This window comes from Pleurodeles waltl, chromosome 4_2 (assembly GCF_031143425.1).
Source record: "Pleurodeles waltl isolate 20211129_DDA chromosome 4_2, aPleWal1.hap1.20221129, whole genome shotgun sequence".
NCBI classification, from domain to species: domain Eukaryota; kingdom Metazoa; phylum Chordata; class Amphibia; order Caudata; family Salamandridae; genus Pleurodeles; species Pleurodeles waltl.
The window spans coordinates 840,333,504-840,351,861 of NC_090443.1; the positions used below are offsets into that span (position 1 = coordinate 840,333,504).

General features: G+C 42.1%; 1 protein-coding gene across 1 annotated transcript in view; it reads left to right on the plus strand.

The window, feature by feature from the left end:
- Window positions 1–18,358, plus strand: part of LOC138293952 (uncharacterized) — an 84,088-nt gene that overhangs the window by 41,079 nt on the left and 24,651 nt on the right. Inside the window, exon 5 of the mRNA XM_069233220.1 lies at window positions 4,249–4,302. Coding sequence (XP_069089321.1) covers window positions 4,249–4,302 — 54 coding nt within the window. The remainder of the gene's footprint in view (window positions 1–4,248; window positions 4,303–18,358) is intronic.

Genomic DNA, 18,358 nt, shown 5'->3' on the forward strand with positions numbered 1-18,358 from the left:
GGTGTGGTTCTGGTGGCCTGTCGTTGTGTGGGGGCCTCCTGTCCACTAGCGCCGGCGGAGGTGGTAGCCTGGTCTGGGTCCATGCTAGTGACAGGGGCCCTTGGTGGTGCCACATGGTCCCGCAATGTGGTGACTATCTGGTTAAGGGCCACGACGATGGTCCCCATTGCGGAACTAATGTTTCTCAGTTCCTCTCTGAACCCCATGTACTGTTCCTCCTGCAGTATCTGGATCTCCTGGAACCTGGCCAGTACCGTAGCCATCGTCTCCTGGGAGTGGTGGTATGCTCCCATGATGGAGGAGAGGGCCTCTTGGAGAGTCGGTTCCCTGGGCCTGTCCCCCCCCTGTCGCACAGCAGCCCTCCCAGTTTCCCTGTTTCCCTGGGCCTCTGTCCCCTGGACCGTGTGCCCACTACCACTGCCCCCAGGTCCCTGTTGTTGTTGGGGTGGTGGGTCAACCTGGGTGCCCTGTAGTGGTGGACACACTGCTGATTGACGTCTCCTGGAGACAGAGGCATGGGCCCGCTGGGTGGGAGCTGTGCTGGTGTTCCCAGAGGGGGTTAGGTCTGCTGTAGCCTGTGGCTGTCTGTGGGGAACCGACTGTCCCGAGGTCCCCGATGGGCCGGGCTGGTCATCTGGGTCCAGGGAGACAGAGCTGCTGTCATCACTGGGGGCCTCTTCTGGGGGTGGGATGGACATCTCTGGACCCTCCTGGGCGGTGTGGTGGCATTCGGGTCCTGCAGGGGTATAAGAGTATGGTTATTGCTTCTGTGTGTGCCATTTCGTGTAATGGGTGGGTGGCTGTGTACCCCAGTGCTGGCATTCCCTTGTGGGGGCTTTTGTGACGGTGGCTTGTGTGGGAGATGGGTATGTGCGGTGGGCATGCTTTGGTGATGGGTGTCCATGCTTTGTGGACGCATGCAGGGCTAGGTTTTGGGATGGGTGGGTTGTGATGGTGAGCCATTTGCAAGGAGTTGGTGTGATGGGGGTGGGGGTATGATTTGGCATGCAGGTGGGGTGGGGGGAATGAAGTAGTGAAGATTTGACTTACTAGAGTCCATTCCTCCCCCTACTCCTGCGAGGCCCTCAGGATGCAGGATGTGCAAGACTTCCTCCTCCCATGCTGTGAATTCTGGGGGAGTAGGTGGGGGTCCGCCGCCAGTCTTCTGCACCGCGATGTTGTGCCTTGATACCATGGAACGCACCTTCCCCCGTAGGTCGTTCCACCGCTTCCTGATGTCGTCCCGATTTCGTGGATGCTGTCCCACAGCGTTGACCCTGTCCACTATTCTTTGCCATAGCTCCATCTTCCTGGCAATGGTGGTGTGCTGCACCTGTGTCCCGAAGAGCTGGGGCTCTACCCGAACTATTTCCTCCACCATGACCCTGAGTTCTGCGTCAGAGAACCTGGGGTGTCTTTGGGGTGCCATGGGGTGGTGTGGATGAGGTGAGGGGTGGTGTATGTGTTGTAGAGTGTGGTGAGTGTGGTGGTGTATGGTGTTTTGTGCGTGGATATTGTGTGGGTGATGTTGTGATTTGCCTCTGTGTGATGGTCTACTCTAATCTGTGCTGTCTATCTCTGTCCTTCAGTCGCAATTGTGGTCGTAAGGGTTTGTGGGTGATGTGGGTGTGTGTTTTATATTTCATCGGGTGTGTGGGAGTGGTGTGTGTATGTGTCTCAGGTGTGTGTATTTTGAATTGTCCAATGTGGCTGTGTTTTGTAGAGGTGTGTGTATTTTGAGCGCAGCGGTGTGTACCGCCAATGGAATACTGCGGTTGAAAAACCGCTGCGGGGATTTGTGGGTCGGAATGGCATGGGCGTATTTCTGTTGGCGTGACGGTGGAGGTTTGGTCATCGCCAGTTTTTCGTGGCCGTTGCTGTGGCGGACTTTTGTGGATGTCGGGTTCTTGGCGGTTTGCCAGTTGCGGGTCAGAATGTCCGTGGCGGTTTACCGCGACCGCGGCGGTGTTATGGCGGTCTTCTGACCGGCGGTAAGCGCCTTTTACCGCCGAGGTCAGAATGACCCCCTTAATCTTTAAAAATTCATACTGATTGGATTTTTGGCATTTTGGTCTTGTTTTACTCTGATACATATGCTCTATTCTTCTAACCTACTGAGGAGTCTTTTCTGGTGTCTTTCAGTGTGTTACTCTAATTAAGTGTTGCACAAATACTTTACATATTGCCTCTTAAGTTAAGCCTGACAGCTCCGTGCTAGGCTACCAGGGGGTGAGCACAAGTAAATTTAGGGTGTGTATCTGACTTACCCTGTCTACGATTGTGACCCCTACAGGGTGCAAACCTCCTCCAACTAGCGACCCAATTTGTAACACTTAGGATGTCTGCTTCCCTGAAGTAACCCTGAATTAATCTTGATGCCATTTACAATTATGATGGATGCAAAGAAGGGGCCAGTAAAGGACACCATCGTGTTTTGGATGGAAACTAAAATACTGGGGAAGTGTATTGCATACTGTAGGTTTTCTATATAAACTGGTCCATAGAAGGCCATCTGCAGGAATGGTGGATTGATCCAAAAGTAAACTTGGCAGTTAGTTTACATGGAAGTGAATTTTAGGTCAGCGGTCAGAGAGATTAATCAGACAAAAAAACATTCACATTATTTTAACTACCATGCCAAAATATAATGGTTTCATTGATAGAGCTTTACCACGAAGAGAGGTGATTATAGTAGGGAATATTATCAGTTGAAAGACAAATTCAGCTTAAAAATTATCAACAAAGAAAATAGCAACGTCAGGGGCAAAGCAAGCTCACACAGATGTCCCTTTTGTTTATACTAACCAGCAAATTCAAAAAAGTTATTTTTTAATGTTAAATCTACAAGAGATGCAATAAAAGCAACGGTGGCCATCAATATGGCTTGCTGAGTCTCCAGTAATTCAGTGATTACTTTGTTTTCTTGATTCTGAAGAATGATCGAATCCAGAGATTTTATATCCAAACATTCCAAAAAATTTGACTTCAGATCAAAAAGAATACCTTACGTATACTTTGTTTATGTAGTCAGCGCTATCCCCTATGTAGCTGGTAGGTGTAGAAACAAATGGTTTAATGAAGATATCAATACATTTGAATGATCTACAGCCATAAACAATAGGGTATCCAGATGGATTGTGCAGATTTCTATGAATTTTAGAAAATGTATACAACAATGGGGTACGGGATGATTTCACATTCAGGAAAAAATATGCGTGATTATTAAATAGCCCTTTTTTTTTTGTGATATTAAGAATTTGTTTATGGAGCTCATGCTGTTGGTAGTGGGTTGCATTTTGAGCGATCTATACATTTCATCTTTGCATGAATTACCTTGCTTAATTTGTCCAATGCTGCTTCAGCATTGGTGATGGTAGTTGAGTCAAGTATTTTCTTTTCTAACTCAGCTATTTTTAAAAGATTCTTTTTACTATGCCCATTCCTAAAAGTAACCAATGCCAGGAACATGTTGTTGCCCAATCTGAATTTAGGGTCATTGGCAAAGATCACTGGTGCATTACAAAACTTAGAGATGTCATGGAATAGCTCTAGATTTTAAATCTTCTTTTATCATATGTGCATGTAAAGTAGTTCAATCATGCTCCTTTCAAATCTTTTCCAGTTCAACCAATAGCGTGGCTGATAGAGTAGATGCTGATCCAAATAATGAGAGACAGCTGAGGATTTTGACTTTATATTGATCTGAGTAAATAGGAGTCTCTCTATAATGGTAGATTACATCAATTCCACTACTCAATAGCCCTTGAAACACAAGAGCTGCACTCCTAATCTGTTTATGAAACAAGGGCTGTCCATTGACAACATGGAACCAGGGTCTGCAAATGCAATACAAATAGGCATACCTAGTGGAAACAATTAGAATCACATAATGATATCATGAATGCTATAAATCAAGTAAAGATATATAATATCAACAATATCAATGATCAAAAATTCCCAAAACATATATTTATTCGAACACTCATCAGAATTAGTGCTCATGTGAAAACACAGAGGAATATAAAAAGCATTATCTGAAAGTGTGTTATTACGTTTACAAGCTATAGTTGCTGGTGGCCAACGGGAAGCTTGATTACATAAACACATCAGTTTAATGAATAGCAAGTTTCATAACAGAATACAGAGACTTGTAAAGCATATTGATTCAGTTATGATATTCTTTTCACTGTTGTGGATAGATGCAGAACTTTCATGGCAGGTTTCTAAGCTATTTCTTGTTGCCTTTAGATACCCACTTCACTCTCTGGACATCAATGACCAGCAGGAGTGACACATCAGAGGGTTGGTATCTGGTAACTCTGCTTTCACTCATCCCATTCCCCCCTTGTACTATTGTGCATTCTATTATCATTGTAGATGGTCATTGGTGGAGACAGTGAGAGATGGAAGAGTGCGTGGCTGTTTTTGGATCCAGAATAGGAGATTGTCCGTTCCGACATATCCTAATATAATACAGATAGCGCTAAATTCCAACTGTAAAAGTAAGTTTTCTCTTAGTGTCATGAGACAGCCAAATTTCCAAAATGTCAGGTTGGGTATTTATGGCGTATGTGTTCTTAATTTTTTTAAGCCACTGATCATAAGTGTTATCTTGAACCTTCAAGGGTGAAGGAGACCTATTGTACATTCAGTTATTTGACGAACTTTCCCTTCTCTGTGAATACTTTATCTTAGGCCCTAGTGCTAATATGTGAAAATGTTGTCACTCAAAAAAGACAGTTGATTTGTTTAACAGAAAAAGACCACACCATAAACCAATGTGGAAAAATAAATGTGGCACTGTGAATGGATAGTCCTAGTATAGTGAGACTGTCCGAAAATATGCCCTTGAAAATATTTGTCCCTTGTGGTCATGAGATATCCAAATCTCTTCGTGTTACTATGATATATATGGGAAATTGGGCACTATATGCCATTGAACATACGTTGTATGCGGAATTTTGGAGATAAAAGTGTGAAAGAGGCCTACCGTATGTTCAGTTCTTTTAAGTACCATCACTTTTCTGTTTGAGCACTTCTTCGGATATCATGAAACAAAATCCTTTCACCCTGCACAGATCATGGTCTTCGGTTCCTTGGCATGTCTACAAATGTTCATTACTTGGCTGTTTCTTAAGATGTATTCATTTTGTTGGTCTTAGCCTGGATGATGGACCATGTTCATATGGTTGACATAGTGTGATCTCTCAATCTCAAAAATGGTACCCTTTATATCTAATACTTGTACAAAGGTTGTCAGACAATAGGCCATTTTCTGTGCTCTACGGTAGACCATTCTCACGTTCTCCCTCCTGTTTCTATTTTCCAAGGTATCACTTTATTTTATAAGATTTACCCTGATTTCTCCAGAAAGAAAAGTTATGCTTTGTGATCTTTACTTTCTTTTTTCTACGTCTGCTTCTGGACAATGTTTTTCTAGACAATCAATTGCATCGGAGTCCCTAACTATGCCCTGATACTCTCAATTACGACCTCTAAAATGATGTCCACTGTTCTCTATTCAGCCTCAAGTTCAATGTCGTCACATTTAAGATTGAGAATCTGATGACTCATGTCCTCTCATATACTGTTGCAGGGTCCTGGCTTTTTGACACAACAGGGATAGGATGCAGAGGAATGACAGACAGCCCTCTTTGTCTAGGTATGCAGCTTTGGCTAGGCTCCTGACAATAGTCTGTTTGTGTGTCACTTCTGTCAGGCCACACGTTGGTGTGGGGGAAGTGGCTTCATCCAAGGACGGGGAATATAAAAGGTGCTGCCTGCTCAACTCGAAAAAGTGTGATTTGGCACCAGACATATGGAATTGGCATTGCAATAGTTTCTCCATGGAAGGAGACAATGAATAGATGAGAAAGAGAAGTAGGCAGGCAAAGGGAAGGCAGGAGCTCTGCTACTAATAAAACATATTGAGCACCCCTTCACCTGAGGGACTATTTACATGTGAGATCAACAAAAAAACAGCAATGAGGAGAATCCCGGGCAGTAATGACAGAGCACACAGAGTTAGGAAGTCTCCCTACTGTTGTGCAGTTATGAAGGATGTATCACACAACGAGTGATCAGCCACTTCCCACCCTTACATGTGGCATGGCCTGTTTATTGAGACAGTACTCATCCGTGTTAAAAGGAGTACCACTGTAGATGCTCTCTTATTATTGAACAACCTAGCACTCTGTTGGTGACCAGCATACAGCTTTATTTAGAACATCAGCCAAAGCACCTGTGTCGCAGGTCTCCAGCACATGCCAACATGTTGGGCAGAATAAGAACATGAGTAGGAGGAGGATACCTGGACCCTGCGCAAAGGATTTTCAACCCTAAATCACCACTGTAAGCTTTAACCGCCTGAGCAACGGCGTTGAGCCTCTTTTGAAATTCTGCCACTTTCCAACTGAACTTCTTGAAATCGCGGGCAATAATCATGGCCAAGAAAAACACCCGCTCACAATGCAGTGTTTGGAAAGCAGCGCCTTGTCGGCACAGCTGGGAAGGCAAACAGGCCTTTTTTTCTAAACCTGAAAAAGAAACGTTTTGGGAGTTCCCAAACATGAGACTTGGACTACATAATAAATCAGACGCAGTACTTAATCATAACAAGCAAACATTGGTAAGAGATTCAAATATTAGAAGGGCTTCTAATGGAGATCTCCATAGAACCGCTCTCCTGCTAAAAGCTCATCGAGTGGAGAAAGCCTATTGTAGCGCGCAAGCCCTGCTGGGAGGAAAACAAATCATTTATTTTGCTTGTCAAAGAAACAGCAGCACAGACCTGAGCACCAGCTAAATCTGGCAAGGTGCACAACCTCCAAGCAGCTCAAACAAATATGTTTTAGTTATTTTTCTAATTAGTTAAACCGTTCATAATACACTTTAATCTGATTTGAGTTCCCAGTAAATGAAGTTCTTCAGGGAAAAAACACACGAACGATAGTTGGCAAACCGCATTCATAAACGATTACAAAATAAGCAGTCGGCACTTTTCTTTCTGTGTTATGATTAAATTGAACTGTCGATCTTCCAACGCTAGAAGGCTAAATTGTGAGCCCTTGACTCATCTGGTCTTCGTTTCACTAGTGATGTGGGGTGCTCTCGTTTTGAAAGGGGATACTGTCCTCAACCCTTTATCACTGACCTTATGTGAAGAAGTACATATGCGTACAATGATAAGTGACATTTGAAGTTTATTTTATTAGTTTGCATACAATTTACAGCATCCATTTAAAATGAACCAGAAGTCACGAAGTGGTAACACAGTCCCATCAGAAATAAAATCAATTCACCCAATTTACTCAAAACTCTTAAAAACTCATAAAAATGAATTACTCATACAAGTATCTTAAATATTTCAACTTTAATGTTTCTTTAACTTGTGCGCATACCCAAAACAGTATTGATTTCCATGAAACATTAGATAGGCTGTTCCCTTGACCTACATAAATATAAAAGTAAAATACCATGCTAATTACGTATTTACGTGAAAAAGTGAACGAGCAGAAGTGTTCTAATTCCTAAATTTTACTTGAGTTCTAATGCTGAGAGAAATATTTCTCAGGAACTAGTATGACTAGAAAGAGTGGGGTGATGTGAACAACCTTTGCGAGGAGATTGTTGTATTTTGTAAGCTGGAAAAGGGTACTGTTTTCTGGTCATTTAAGGGGAAACATGTTGGCAGTTGACAAGTAGAAAGGATGTTTGAGACATAGGCTCCCGTTAACATCCTCCTGTTTGTTTTTTAATCCAGCCCTACGCACCCAAAATAAGGGAACTCTTGGGTTTACACAGAGGTGGTTTTACAAAACGTCTGGACCCCTTACGTGACCAGAAAACATGTATTTTGATCTCCCTCATCTTAACATGGTGGGATAGACTGGCCGATGATGAAGCATGCCAAAAGTGTGGATGAGACCTTTCATCCAAAACTTTGCTTTGCTTCTTTTTCACTTGGATGTAGTATTGTTATTCCAGAATGAGTACAGCAATATACAACCGTATTTTCTGTGGTTATGAGTTTTGTTTTGGAGGATTTACAGTAGGAAGACCTCTAGGTCTTTTGTTGTGTGAGCCAGTGGAGAAGGGTAATACTATTTTGTAGGTTACTATATGGATGCACAGGTAGTAGGCTGGTGAAGATTATCCTTCTGAGTGCTAGTGGGAAGCGTGCCCTTTTTCGCATTCCAGTCGTGCTGTGAATTTGGCTGTGTTTTGCCTTTGTGATGTGTCTACCTGCTTTATCTGTGGCATGTCATCTTCAAGTGTTGACCATGTCCTGTTGAGTGCAGGCCAGATTTTCAGAGGGAATAGTAGTAGGTTGTCTGAGGTGGTATCAAGATGGGTGACTTGTGCTGTTGTGGGTGTTCAAATTGCCAAAATAACTGGTGTCTTGTTATTTAAGATCTGATGTGAGATTACACTATGGCAACAAGGGGGCCTTCTTGTCATAACTGGGGACTTCATAGGTTTTATCTTGACTTGTCAGAAAACTGTTGCTTCTCTTTTTAGGCTTTTGTGGCTATGTATGGATGTTATAGGAGAGTGGTGCAGATTGCTGTGATCTGAGTTTTTTTCATGGGGGGAGTAAAATGGACCAACTATGTCTATTCCCCCCGCTAAAAAGAAACATCTACAACTGGAAGTGACACTAATGGTGCCTTTGTCCTTCCTCCTGAGTTACCACTCATCTAGCAAGCAAAACAGGTTTTACAGAACCTCTGTGCCTTTGTATATTCTTGGCCAGTAGAACAGAGGTCTTTTCTAATGCCCAAGTGTCCTGCCAAGGTCACTTCATGGGCCAGTGACAGCAGGAAATTCCTGTGCACTAACAGAAGCACTAGCCTCTTGCTAGAACCTAGTTCAGGATTCACTGGTCCTCTGTGCAGCGGGCCATTCACTGAACCAGTATGTTGTTGTTCAAACACTCCTTTGCTGACCATTTCCTGGTGTCCTTCTGAAGTCACACAAGTGAAAGGCACTCTTCCTGTGCCTTGTGAAAATTACTCCATGTAGGCCCCCCAGAAGCTAACAAAACCTGGCCCTCCCAAAATGGAGACTTCCACATATTGTGTCCTTCACATCCGTAAATACTTCCCTATGTGCACACAGTACACAGGCTTCCATATAGTACACCATTTCAGTGGCACACATACATCCCAGCACACTCACATAGACACTTGCTGTCTTCTATGCATGTCACCACTATCAGGTACCCATAATTACCAGCTTGCACAAATAGTCACAGGGGCACTGTACAGTGCTACTTCATCCTAATGTAGGCCAAGGTTGAGTTAACAGCAGAATATGAGAGGGTCAGTAGGCCCCACCCCCTGTGACATAGGTAAAGAAAACCTATTCACTCTACTGATCATAATTGTGTAAAACACAGTATGCTGGCACCACTGTGTTTGTGCTGCTGAACTCCTGGTGACGGCAGTAGCCTCCCAGCACACAAGGGTAACGCTTTGGGCGCCCCTCCCTGTCAATGCAAAACCGCAATCCATGAGACAGACTGAGGTTATGGCGCACATGCATGATCCATGCTTGGCTATGACAAAAATCTTTACCAAAGAACCAGATATTACTGCAGCCGGTGCACTCAAGGCAAGGGTGCATGTCTATCACCATGCAAGGGGCATTTCTGTCCCAACATGCTGGGATACAAGTTTGGTGTTGTTTTGTGTTCGAGGCTGTGAGGATTTTGTCTCTTAGTTTTTTGTTGATGCGCTCTTTTCTGGTTAATTGTGGTGGCACACTTATTTGCTGTTCTTGTATATTCACTGCTGGGAGGAAAGGAAGGTGTGTTGTGATTTGTGTCTTCACGTGTTCATATTCCTTTCATGTAATAGCTAGTGCTTGATAGGGTGAGAGCATTTGTTTAATGGAATGTCTTACAGCTGGAGGGAGGGTGGAACCCTGGCTAGAGCTATGCTATATCTGTAACTAAGGCCTGTCATATAATAAAGAAAATTACCTCCTATGTCACTGGCTCCAGACTCAAAAATGACATGTGCTATTCTGTCTTCCTGTTTAATAAGCATAAAAACATGAAATTACTCTTTATATCCAACTAAATAAGAATAATATTCATGGATGTCAATTCATTGAAATGCCAGATGAAGCGAAAGTCGCACGCCCCTTGATGTCCACTTTCACTCACACACACATACTTGCACATAGACACATATTCACACTTACATACATTCTCTCTCACATAAACCCACTCTCATCCACAAGCACACAAACAACATACATTAAAAAACATGTTTTATTTACCTCAGCTGCCATGGAAAGGCATATTCCAGTTAATTGTACTCCATTTTGATTACACTAATAGTAAAAGATACATTATTATTCACTATTGGTGTAATAACAAATTGACAGGAAACAAAGAGAATGGGGTGCAACTGATGTGCACAAGGACGAGCTGCTATTATGGTCCTGGCACAGAATTTGCAACCTCTGAAGCCAGGGGTTGCAAAGGCAATGCCAGGGGTCGCAAAGGGCAGCTGCCACCCCTGATGACCCCTAAATGACATCCATGGTAATACTTAATAACTGAATTGATACAAATTGGATAATGATTAATACATGTGTTCATATATTGCATTACTTATTACAACGAGAGGAAGATCCATTAAAGTGCCATCGTCTGCAACACAAATTGCATAAATAAATTAATAAGTAAAAATACATGTGCTCAATATTATAGATAACTGTGCCTGAAGGTGAAGCAACTTCATTCGGATCCTGTGCACAAAATATCTCTATGTTTTTGCTTGTTAATTCTTGGAAGCTTTCTCCCTGTAGCCCCACCTAAGACTGGGAGAATGATTCCATGTGGCAATGTTAACAGTTAACCATGGCAATAGAGTGGGAAACAGCCCAAGAGTTGCAAATGCAAGGGAAATGTTTTGCTTTTCAGGATTTGCATATAATTAGACTCCAAGTTAAGAGTGATTAAAGAATGGTATAAGTAAAACGAAATGGCTGCCACTTGAGTAAAAGTCAGGACTTTTGCAATTTTTTTTATATCAAGGGCCAATGACTCACGCTGTCCATTGCTGTGAGACATCTCTGCTCAAACAAACTCTGCTCATCTGAGAAAGCTGCATGGTTGGCGTAAGCATAAGAATACAGAAAATTACTTCAGCAGTGGAATCTACCTGTGATTATGCTTGCTTAATAAAAATTACACACTGGCCAAATTAAGAGTAAAAGCATGACAATAGTGTCTGCTCATTGGGAAGATCCATTTATTTTTCGTGGTTGGGACCACTATTCCAAGGAAGAATTTTATTATGCTTTAATCTATTATGCTTTAAAGTGATAAGTGCGTGGTAGAAAAAAATTAATTTAGGAAGTTAGTCAGAGTGGGACATTAGTTACACTTCCGGGAGTTGAGTGACTAAGTGAACTTTAAAATGGTACATTTTAAGGGAAACGGCACAAGAAAATATAAAAAATGCAAGTTATTGATTGATGAATTAATGGCTTGTGGTAGGAATAACGCAGGAGAGAGAAAATAACAAGGAGGTAAAAGTCCTTTATGACAACTAGAAAGTAATCACAGCGCAGAAAAAACGGATAAATGCAGATCTCAAGTTTACTAGCACCAAGTTTCTTAAGCACACCAAAGATTTTTCTGATGAACATGACATAAATATTCAATTCTTACTGAAGACTTAGATGTGAGAAGCTCCTCCAAAAGGCTCGCTTGTCATACACTTTTGAGACTTGACGCACAAACTACATGAGGGCTCTTCTCTGATTTTCCAGCAGCTCATGCATGCACCTCATTTAAATTTTTGTGATGGAGTACACTCTCCATCAAACTCTAAATAACTCCTTAAGTTCAAATGTATCAAAGTGCAACCGGAGATTGAAACATCTATTTTGTAGCAGCGCAAGTGACTGTTCAGACTATGTTGACATTTCATTTTATTCCAATCAACTTTTTATTTTCCTTTAAAGAGGTTCTTAAACTGTTTTGAATATTTTCTCTTCCCTTCCTGCATTCAGTCAATCAGTGTTTTATTTTAACATCCTGGCTAGTTATTTTAGGTGCGGTAAGTATAAGTTTGTTTTCATGGCACGTATTCGATATCACCCTACGTAAGTTTAACTTTATACTGTATGTTTTTCACAGGTTTACCTCTACTGTATTAAATTAGTTTACCACCTGAGCCCTAATTTTCCAGGAGTACATCTTGTGCATGGTCCACTTCCAAACCTGAGCAGCATGGTTATTTGGGGACTTATTTACAAGCCCCGTTTGCCGGTGGTGCATCACTTTTTGTGATGCACCGGCAGCTCATAGTGCAGGCCCATATCTACAAGGCCATGCAAAGCCACTCTGCGTGACTCTTCGTGGCCTTGTACATATGGTGTAAGGCAACGCAGAGCAAGTCGCTGCATTGCCGTACAATGTGTTAGTTAGGTGTTCGTGGGCATTGCTGTGAGTTTTCCCACGCAACGCCCATTACTTTTGGCGCATTCCCAGGTAAACAAGGCATAGTAAACCTGGGAATACATTAAAATCTTACACCTCCCCAGGGGAAGCACAATGAGGAGAAATATCTTTATTTCTCCTCGCTTTTTCCTCCTCGCTTTTTCCTCTTTCTATGTGTGCTGCATTCTGCAGCACGCATAGAAAGAGGAAAACGCCTCCCTAGATTCTTTTGTGCAGGAAGGTATCCCTTCCTGCAAAAAACAATCCTATCTGTGGAACAGGCACCCTTGCACTATGGTGCAAGGGTGCCTGCATCGGCGTTAGGCAGCCCATTGTGCTCCAGCGCAGGAGGGAGGACAGAAATGCGCCATTTCTTGTTGATACAGTGCATTTCTACCCTTTCTCTGTGGCTCAGGGCAGCGCAGCAAGATACTTACTGCTTTGCCCTGTGCCACAGGACTTGTAAATAAGCCCCTTTGTATGTCTTGTTTGAAACTTCTTTGAGTTTAAGTTAGGCTTTGAAGTATCTTCCAAGTTCACTCCTCTCCTTATTGCAAACAAGTCTCTATAGAATGGTAATGGAAGAGCTCTACACAGATTAGAGGAAGTTCCAGAGAAACTCAACCTTAAATACTATAGCACAGACACCACTTTCAAAAGCACTTAATAAATGACATTGTGAACATGATCAAGTCCATCATAAATCTCTTTTTAGGACCTCTGTGTCTGGCTTATGGCATCTAATCAGAAAAGCTGTGACATGGACTGCCTTGACTTGTGCGTAGATGGCAGTCCAGGGATCTACGAGGAGTACTGCCTGGTGTTTGCATATTTTTCAGTATTGAAGTGGACGCAGGAAAAAAGGCAAATTCATACCAGCAAACCCTTCATCTTAGAGCATAATGAAAACAAGCATTTGCAATGCAATAGGTCTCACATTTGTGAGAGTTAGAGGTATTGGTGTTGTAAATGACAATGTTTTTTACCTATGTGTTTTTTTTTTGTTTGGAGAGTAGTGGATGTATGTCAGGTGCCACAGCAACCCTCACAGGCCTGTCACTGCAGGAGAGAGGACACAACAAGGCTGCCATCTTGGGAGTGTTTTTCCCCTTTCTTACAGACTGGCTCTTATACCCTAGAGATGAGCCCTTTCTAGTGTGTTTAGCTAAACTTTTATAGCACCAAACAAGCCACAAAGAGACATTTAACCCGCAGAATGAGGGGGTCAAAAGAGTTAGGAGCAAAGAAAAGGGTCAGCCCTCTATTTCTGTGTTAAACTTTCAAAGGAATTATTCCTCTACATTGGCAATACCAGCCTAAGTTTTAAAAACATTGACTGTATACAAAGAGAGTAACAGAAGAGGCATCTTAACTGTAAATTCATTTTAGCGATTTTGTTAAGAATGGCACCTGCTTCGCAGCACTATGAAATGGCAGAACCTGTATCACCAAGTGCTGTTTAAAAAAAGCGTTATTCTCAGACTGCCCCAACACACACTAACAAAGAACCTTGAGGAGAGGATGTGATGTAAGGACCAGAGCTGCCGACCTTGGTGCTGGGAAACATAGATTGAGTCTTGTCTCTGGCTCAACATCCTCTGGTTCTGGGCAAATCACTTAATCTCCCCTTGCTACCAAAAATAAAAGTGTTCTTGTGTAATTTAACCAGTGCTCAAGCAAAGCACTGAGCACTCTATTTGAGGAGGCCCAATTTACATCCAGCTATCAAGCTTGACGCCGTGAAGTGCTTGGGTTTGGAGTCACAACTCCTTGTCTACCATTTTGGAGAAAAAGACCTTTCACCATCTTCTTGCCTAAAAACTAACCTATGTGCTTGGTTGGTGACCCTCCAGAGGTTATCAAGAGCATGTGCTATCGCCTAATGTTAAGCTCTACTCAAGTCAGTTGGTTAATGCACCCACTGCAGAGGTCTTGACAGAACAAGAATGTCAGAGATTACAATCCTGACATAGCTTTTTCACCTCTGTGACTTTGTTAAGAACGGCACCTACTTTGCAGTGCTATGAAATGGCAAAACCTTTATCACCAAGAGCTGCAGGATGTGACATAAGGGCCAGAGCTGCCAACTTTGGGGAACACAGTTCCAGTCTCGGCGCCAGTTCAACATCCTGTGATGGTGGGCAAATGACTTACTCTCCTACCGAAAATGAATGAGTAATGTAAACAGTGCTGAAGTAAAGCACTGTAATACCTTTGTACCTTATGTAGCAGTTTGCGCTATATAAAACTGCAAACAAAAATAATAATAAAGAGCTACAATAACTTTGTGTCAAGTCACACTACATAAAACTGCAAAAACATTATACTAACAGAGCTTTTTCACTTCTGCAAGGTCGATGCAATGATTTATAGCAATTTTTGGTAAAAATGGCACCTGCATTGCAATGCTATGAAATAGCAGAACCTGTATTACCAAGCGCTATATAAAAAAAAATAGTTATTACCAACACGCACCAGACAAAGAACTCTTGGGGACAGAATGTGGTGTAAGGGCCAGAGCTGGGGAACGCGGTTTGAGTCTAGGCGCTGGCTAAACATCCTGTGATTCTGGTGAATTTCATAATCTCCCCTTGCTACCAAAAATGAATGTATTCTTGTGTAATGTAACCGGTTCTCATGTAAAGTGCTGTAATACCTTTGTATCGAGTTCACACGATATAAAACTGCAAAAAAACAAAAAAAAGCACTCCAATACCTTTGTGCAAGTTCATGCAACATAAAACTGCAAAAAACAGACCCCACAGATGTCACAAAGAAGCAGCAAGATGCCCAAAACCAAGGAGGACAAAGAAACAACATACCGCCATGAGCGAAGTGGTGAGGCAAAATAAATAATTGTGTGCCGACACAAAGCTATCCGGCTGATCGTGCAAAAATAATCCATGTAACAGGGGCAATCTCCAAGGTGGTAACAAAACAGCCCCAAGGCATGACAAATGTAAAGCATTTACCAACGACATCAAGGGATTTTTGAAAGGCAGGCCTAGGAACAAATTAAAGTGATGGGGGTGAGATGGGCCTGGTTAAAGCCCACAGAATAGATTGGAATAGGTTGAAAAGCAGTGCTTGTGCGCTGCTATGCTCGACCTATGAATTATGTGCTTAAAGGAAACGTGATAATAGAGGATTAATGTAGCTCTAAACGGTGCTACTTACATGAGAAATGGTGGGAAAAAAATTTGGGGGGAGCCCTATGAAAAGCATGGACAAATTTGAAGAACTATGTAGTTTAAGGAGTGATGTATTTTTGAATTCAGAAATCCAATGCTAGTATAGTCCTGCTTTCAATTACAGGGCTGTTGGAAGTAAATGCAGGTGACCTTGACTAGGAAAGGAGGGATATGTGTGCATTTAAATCAAAAGGGTCACATATGCAGCACCATAATTAAGAACTCCTTTGGACCCCAAAGATCCCATGTATTCAGACACAATCTCCACCTCACCACCTCATCAGTGTGGTATGTACAGATCAGGTTAGGAAGGATGCATCTGTTTCTAAGGATGAGCATCTTTGGGAAATTCCTTCCATCCACTATAGCTGTCCGTTTTCCTAGTTCATGGAAAGGTTAATCTATGAGAGGTGGTCCCCATCCATATTTTCAATTTCCCTAAATAAGTCTGTAATTGTTACCTCAAGCCTCTTTGGTATCTAGAAGAAGTAAATAGCCTTCTTCAGGTATTTTGAAAACTTTATGTATCTTGGAGAGAAACCTCTAAAGGAAGGATTATGTCTTTCCTTCATTGATACAGAACCAGGCATCTATTCACCTCGCAGTGCTCTGAGGCTCAAAGACAAATCATGCCCACTTATGAAGTCCCTTTCCACTTAGAGAAATGTGCAGGCACCAATTGTAACCATTCCAATGAGTTGAAAAGCTCCTATGTCAGGTAGCTTCCATCCCTAAGAGAAAGCATTGGAGAACACCAAAGTACTTGTTACCTATTTGCTGTTGCAGTTGATATAGCTTGTCTACTGGCAACTGATGAAGATACTTTGAGAATCCGGCAAGCGTGTTTCACTCTTTTGATCCAATTATTTAAATTGGGAAACCGCAATTACAACGCAGCTGAAACGATGTATGCCATTACCATGTATGCTTAACAAACCATGCGTCTTTACCATGCATGCCTTTACCCCACAGGATTTTACAATGAATATGCCTTTACCGTGCATGCGCATTGTAAAGAAGGCATAAATGGTAAAGGCATATTCGATATTCATTGCAAAAGTTTTACAGGTAAACGTAAGTATTACTCAGGTATTACATTAAAATATATATATAGTAGGGAAAGGTAGTTTTTAGGTGTTAGGGTGGGTAAGGGTATTTGGTTGGCAAAGGTATTTTTTGAGTTTAGGGTGGGTTTGGATTTTTGATTGGCAATGGAATTTTTAGGTTTTAGGGTGGGTATGGGTTTTTAGGTTGCAAGGGCATTTATAGGTTTTAGGGTGGGTACGGGTTTTTGGGTGGCAAGGTACTTTAAGGATTTAGGATGGGTATGAGTTTTTGGATGGCAATGGTATATTTAGAGTTTAGAGTGGATATGGGTTTTTGGGTGGCAAGGGCATTACCATGGTTTAGGTAATTAATATTATTATTATTATTATTATTATTATTATTATTATTATTATTATTATTATTATCATTATCATTATTATTATTGTTATTCTTACTATTATTATAGACTCTGTGTAAAGCGGCCACCCACGCAACAATGGGTTTCCAGGCGCTAGGCTTTCACAAGGTATGTTATCCAAAAAAACAACTGGTTTACTCAAACAGCCTCATTTTCAGTTGTTTTCAAAAGATGGAGAGTGACTGACAAGATCTCAATGATTGTGGTATTGTGGTCCATAATTTGGGTCCTAGGTAGGAGAATGCATGTCCACCTAGACATTTCTTTTGGCTCTAGGAACTGAAGAAAAGTTGACTTTGGTGGATCATAGGGAGCAATGTGGATTGTAGGATGAGACCACATGTCTGAGATATATAGGGCCATTGTTGATTATAGTTTGTGCATATAGCACAGTGTTTTAAAATGAGTTCTTCTTTTCACCGGCAACCAGTGGAGTTCATGCAAAAGCTTTACTAAAAAAGCCAAAGGCAAATAAAAACTGATCCCAGTAACTATCGACGGATCTCGCAACTTCCTTCCCCAATAAAAATAATGGAGAAGTACATCAGCAAAAAATTGACGCAACATCTGGAAAAAACATAATTTGCTGGAGTGGGAGCAAATGGGCTTCAGACCTACCCAAGGGACTGAATCTGCACTCATCCTCACTTTAGATGAGTTAAGGATGAGAGTGGATAATGGTCAGACAGCAGTTCTGATGTTATCTTTCAATCAATCACTTTTTGAAACGCGCGGCTACTCATCCCTGAGGGTCTCAAGACGCGTTATTAGATCTGTAAGCTGCGTTTGACTCAATAAACCATCACACTCTCATTCATAGGCTACGAGAGATAGGGGTAGATGGCATTCTTCTAAAATGGTTAGAATACTACCTGTCAGATAGCTCACAGGCAATCTCACTTCCACCTTTCTGTTCAGATTTTAAGAGAACAGAATATGGGGTACCTCAGGCTTTGCTCGGAGTCCCATGCTCTTCAATATCTACCTGCGACCACTGCTGACCCTTATCAAATCATACAGGATTTTGTTTGTAAACTATGCACACGATCCGCAGCTGACCCTGGCCCTAGCTAAAAACCTCACCCCAATGTCAGGCTTGCATAGTTGCCTTAATGAGATGGCCAACAGCTGAAAAGAAACTCGCTGAAATTTAACTGAGGGAAAACGGAGTTTCTTTGTTGTGCACCCTCCAAAGAGCCCTATTATCTCCCACCGGATTTCTGGCCTTGGACTTCCACA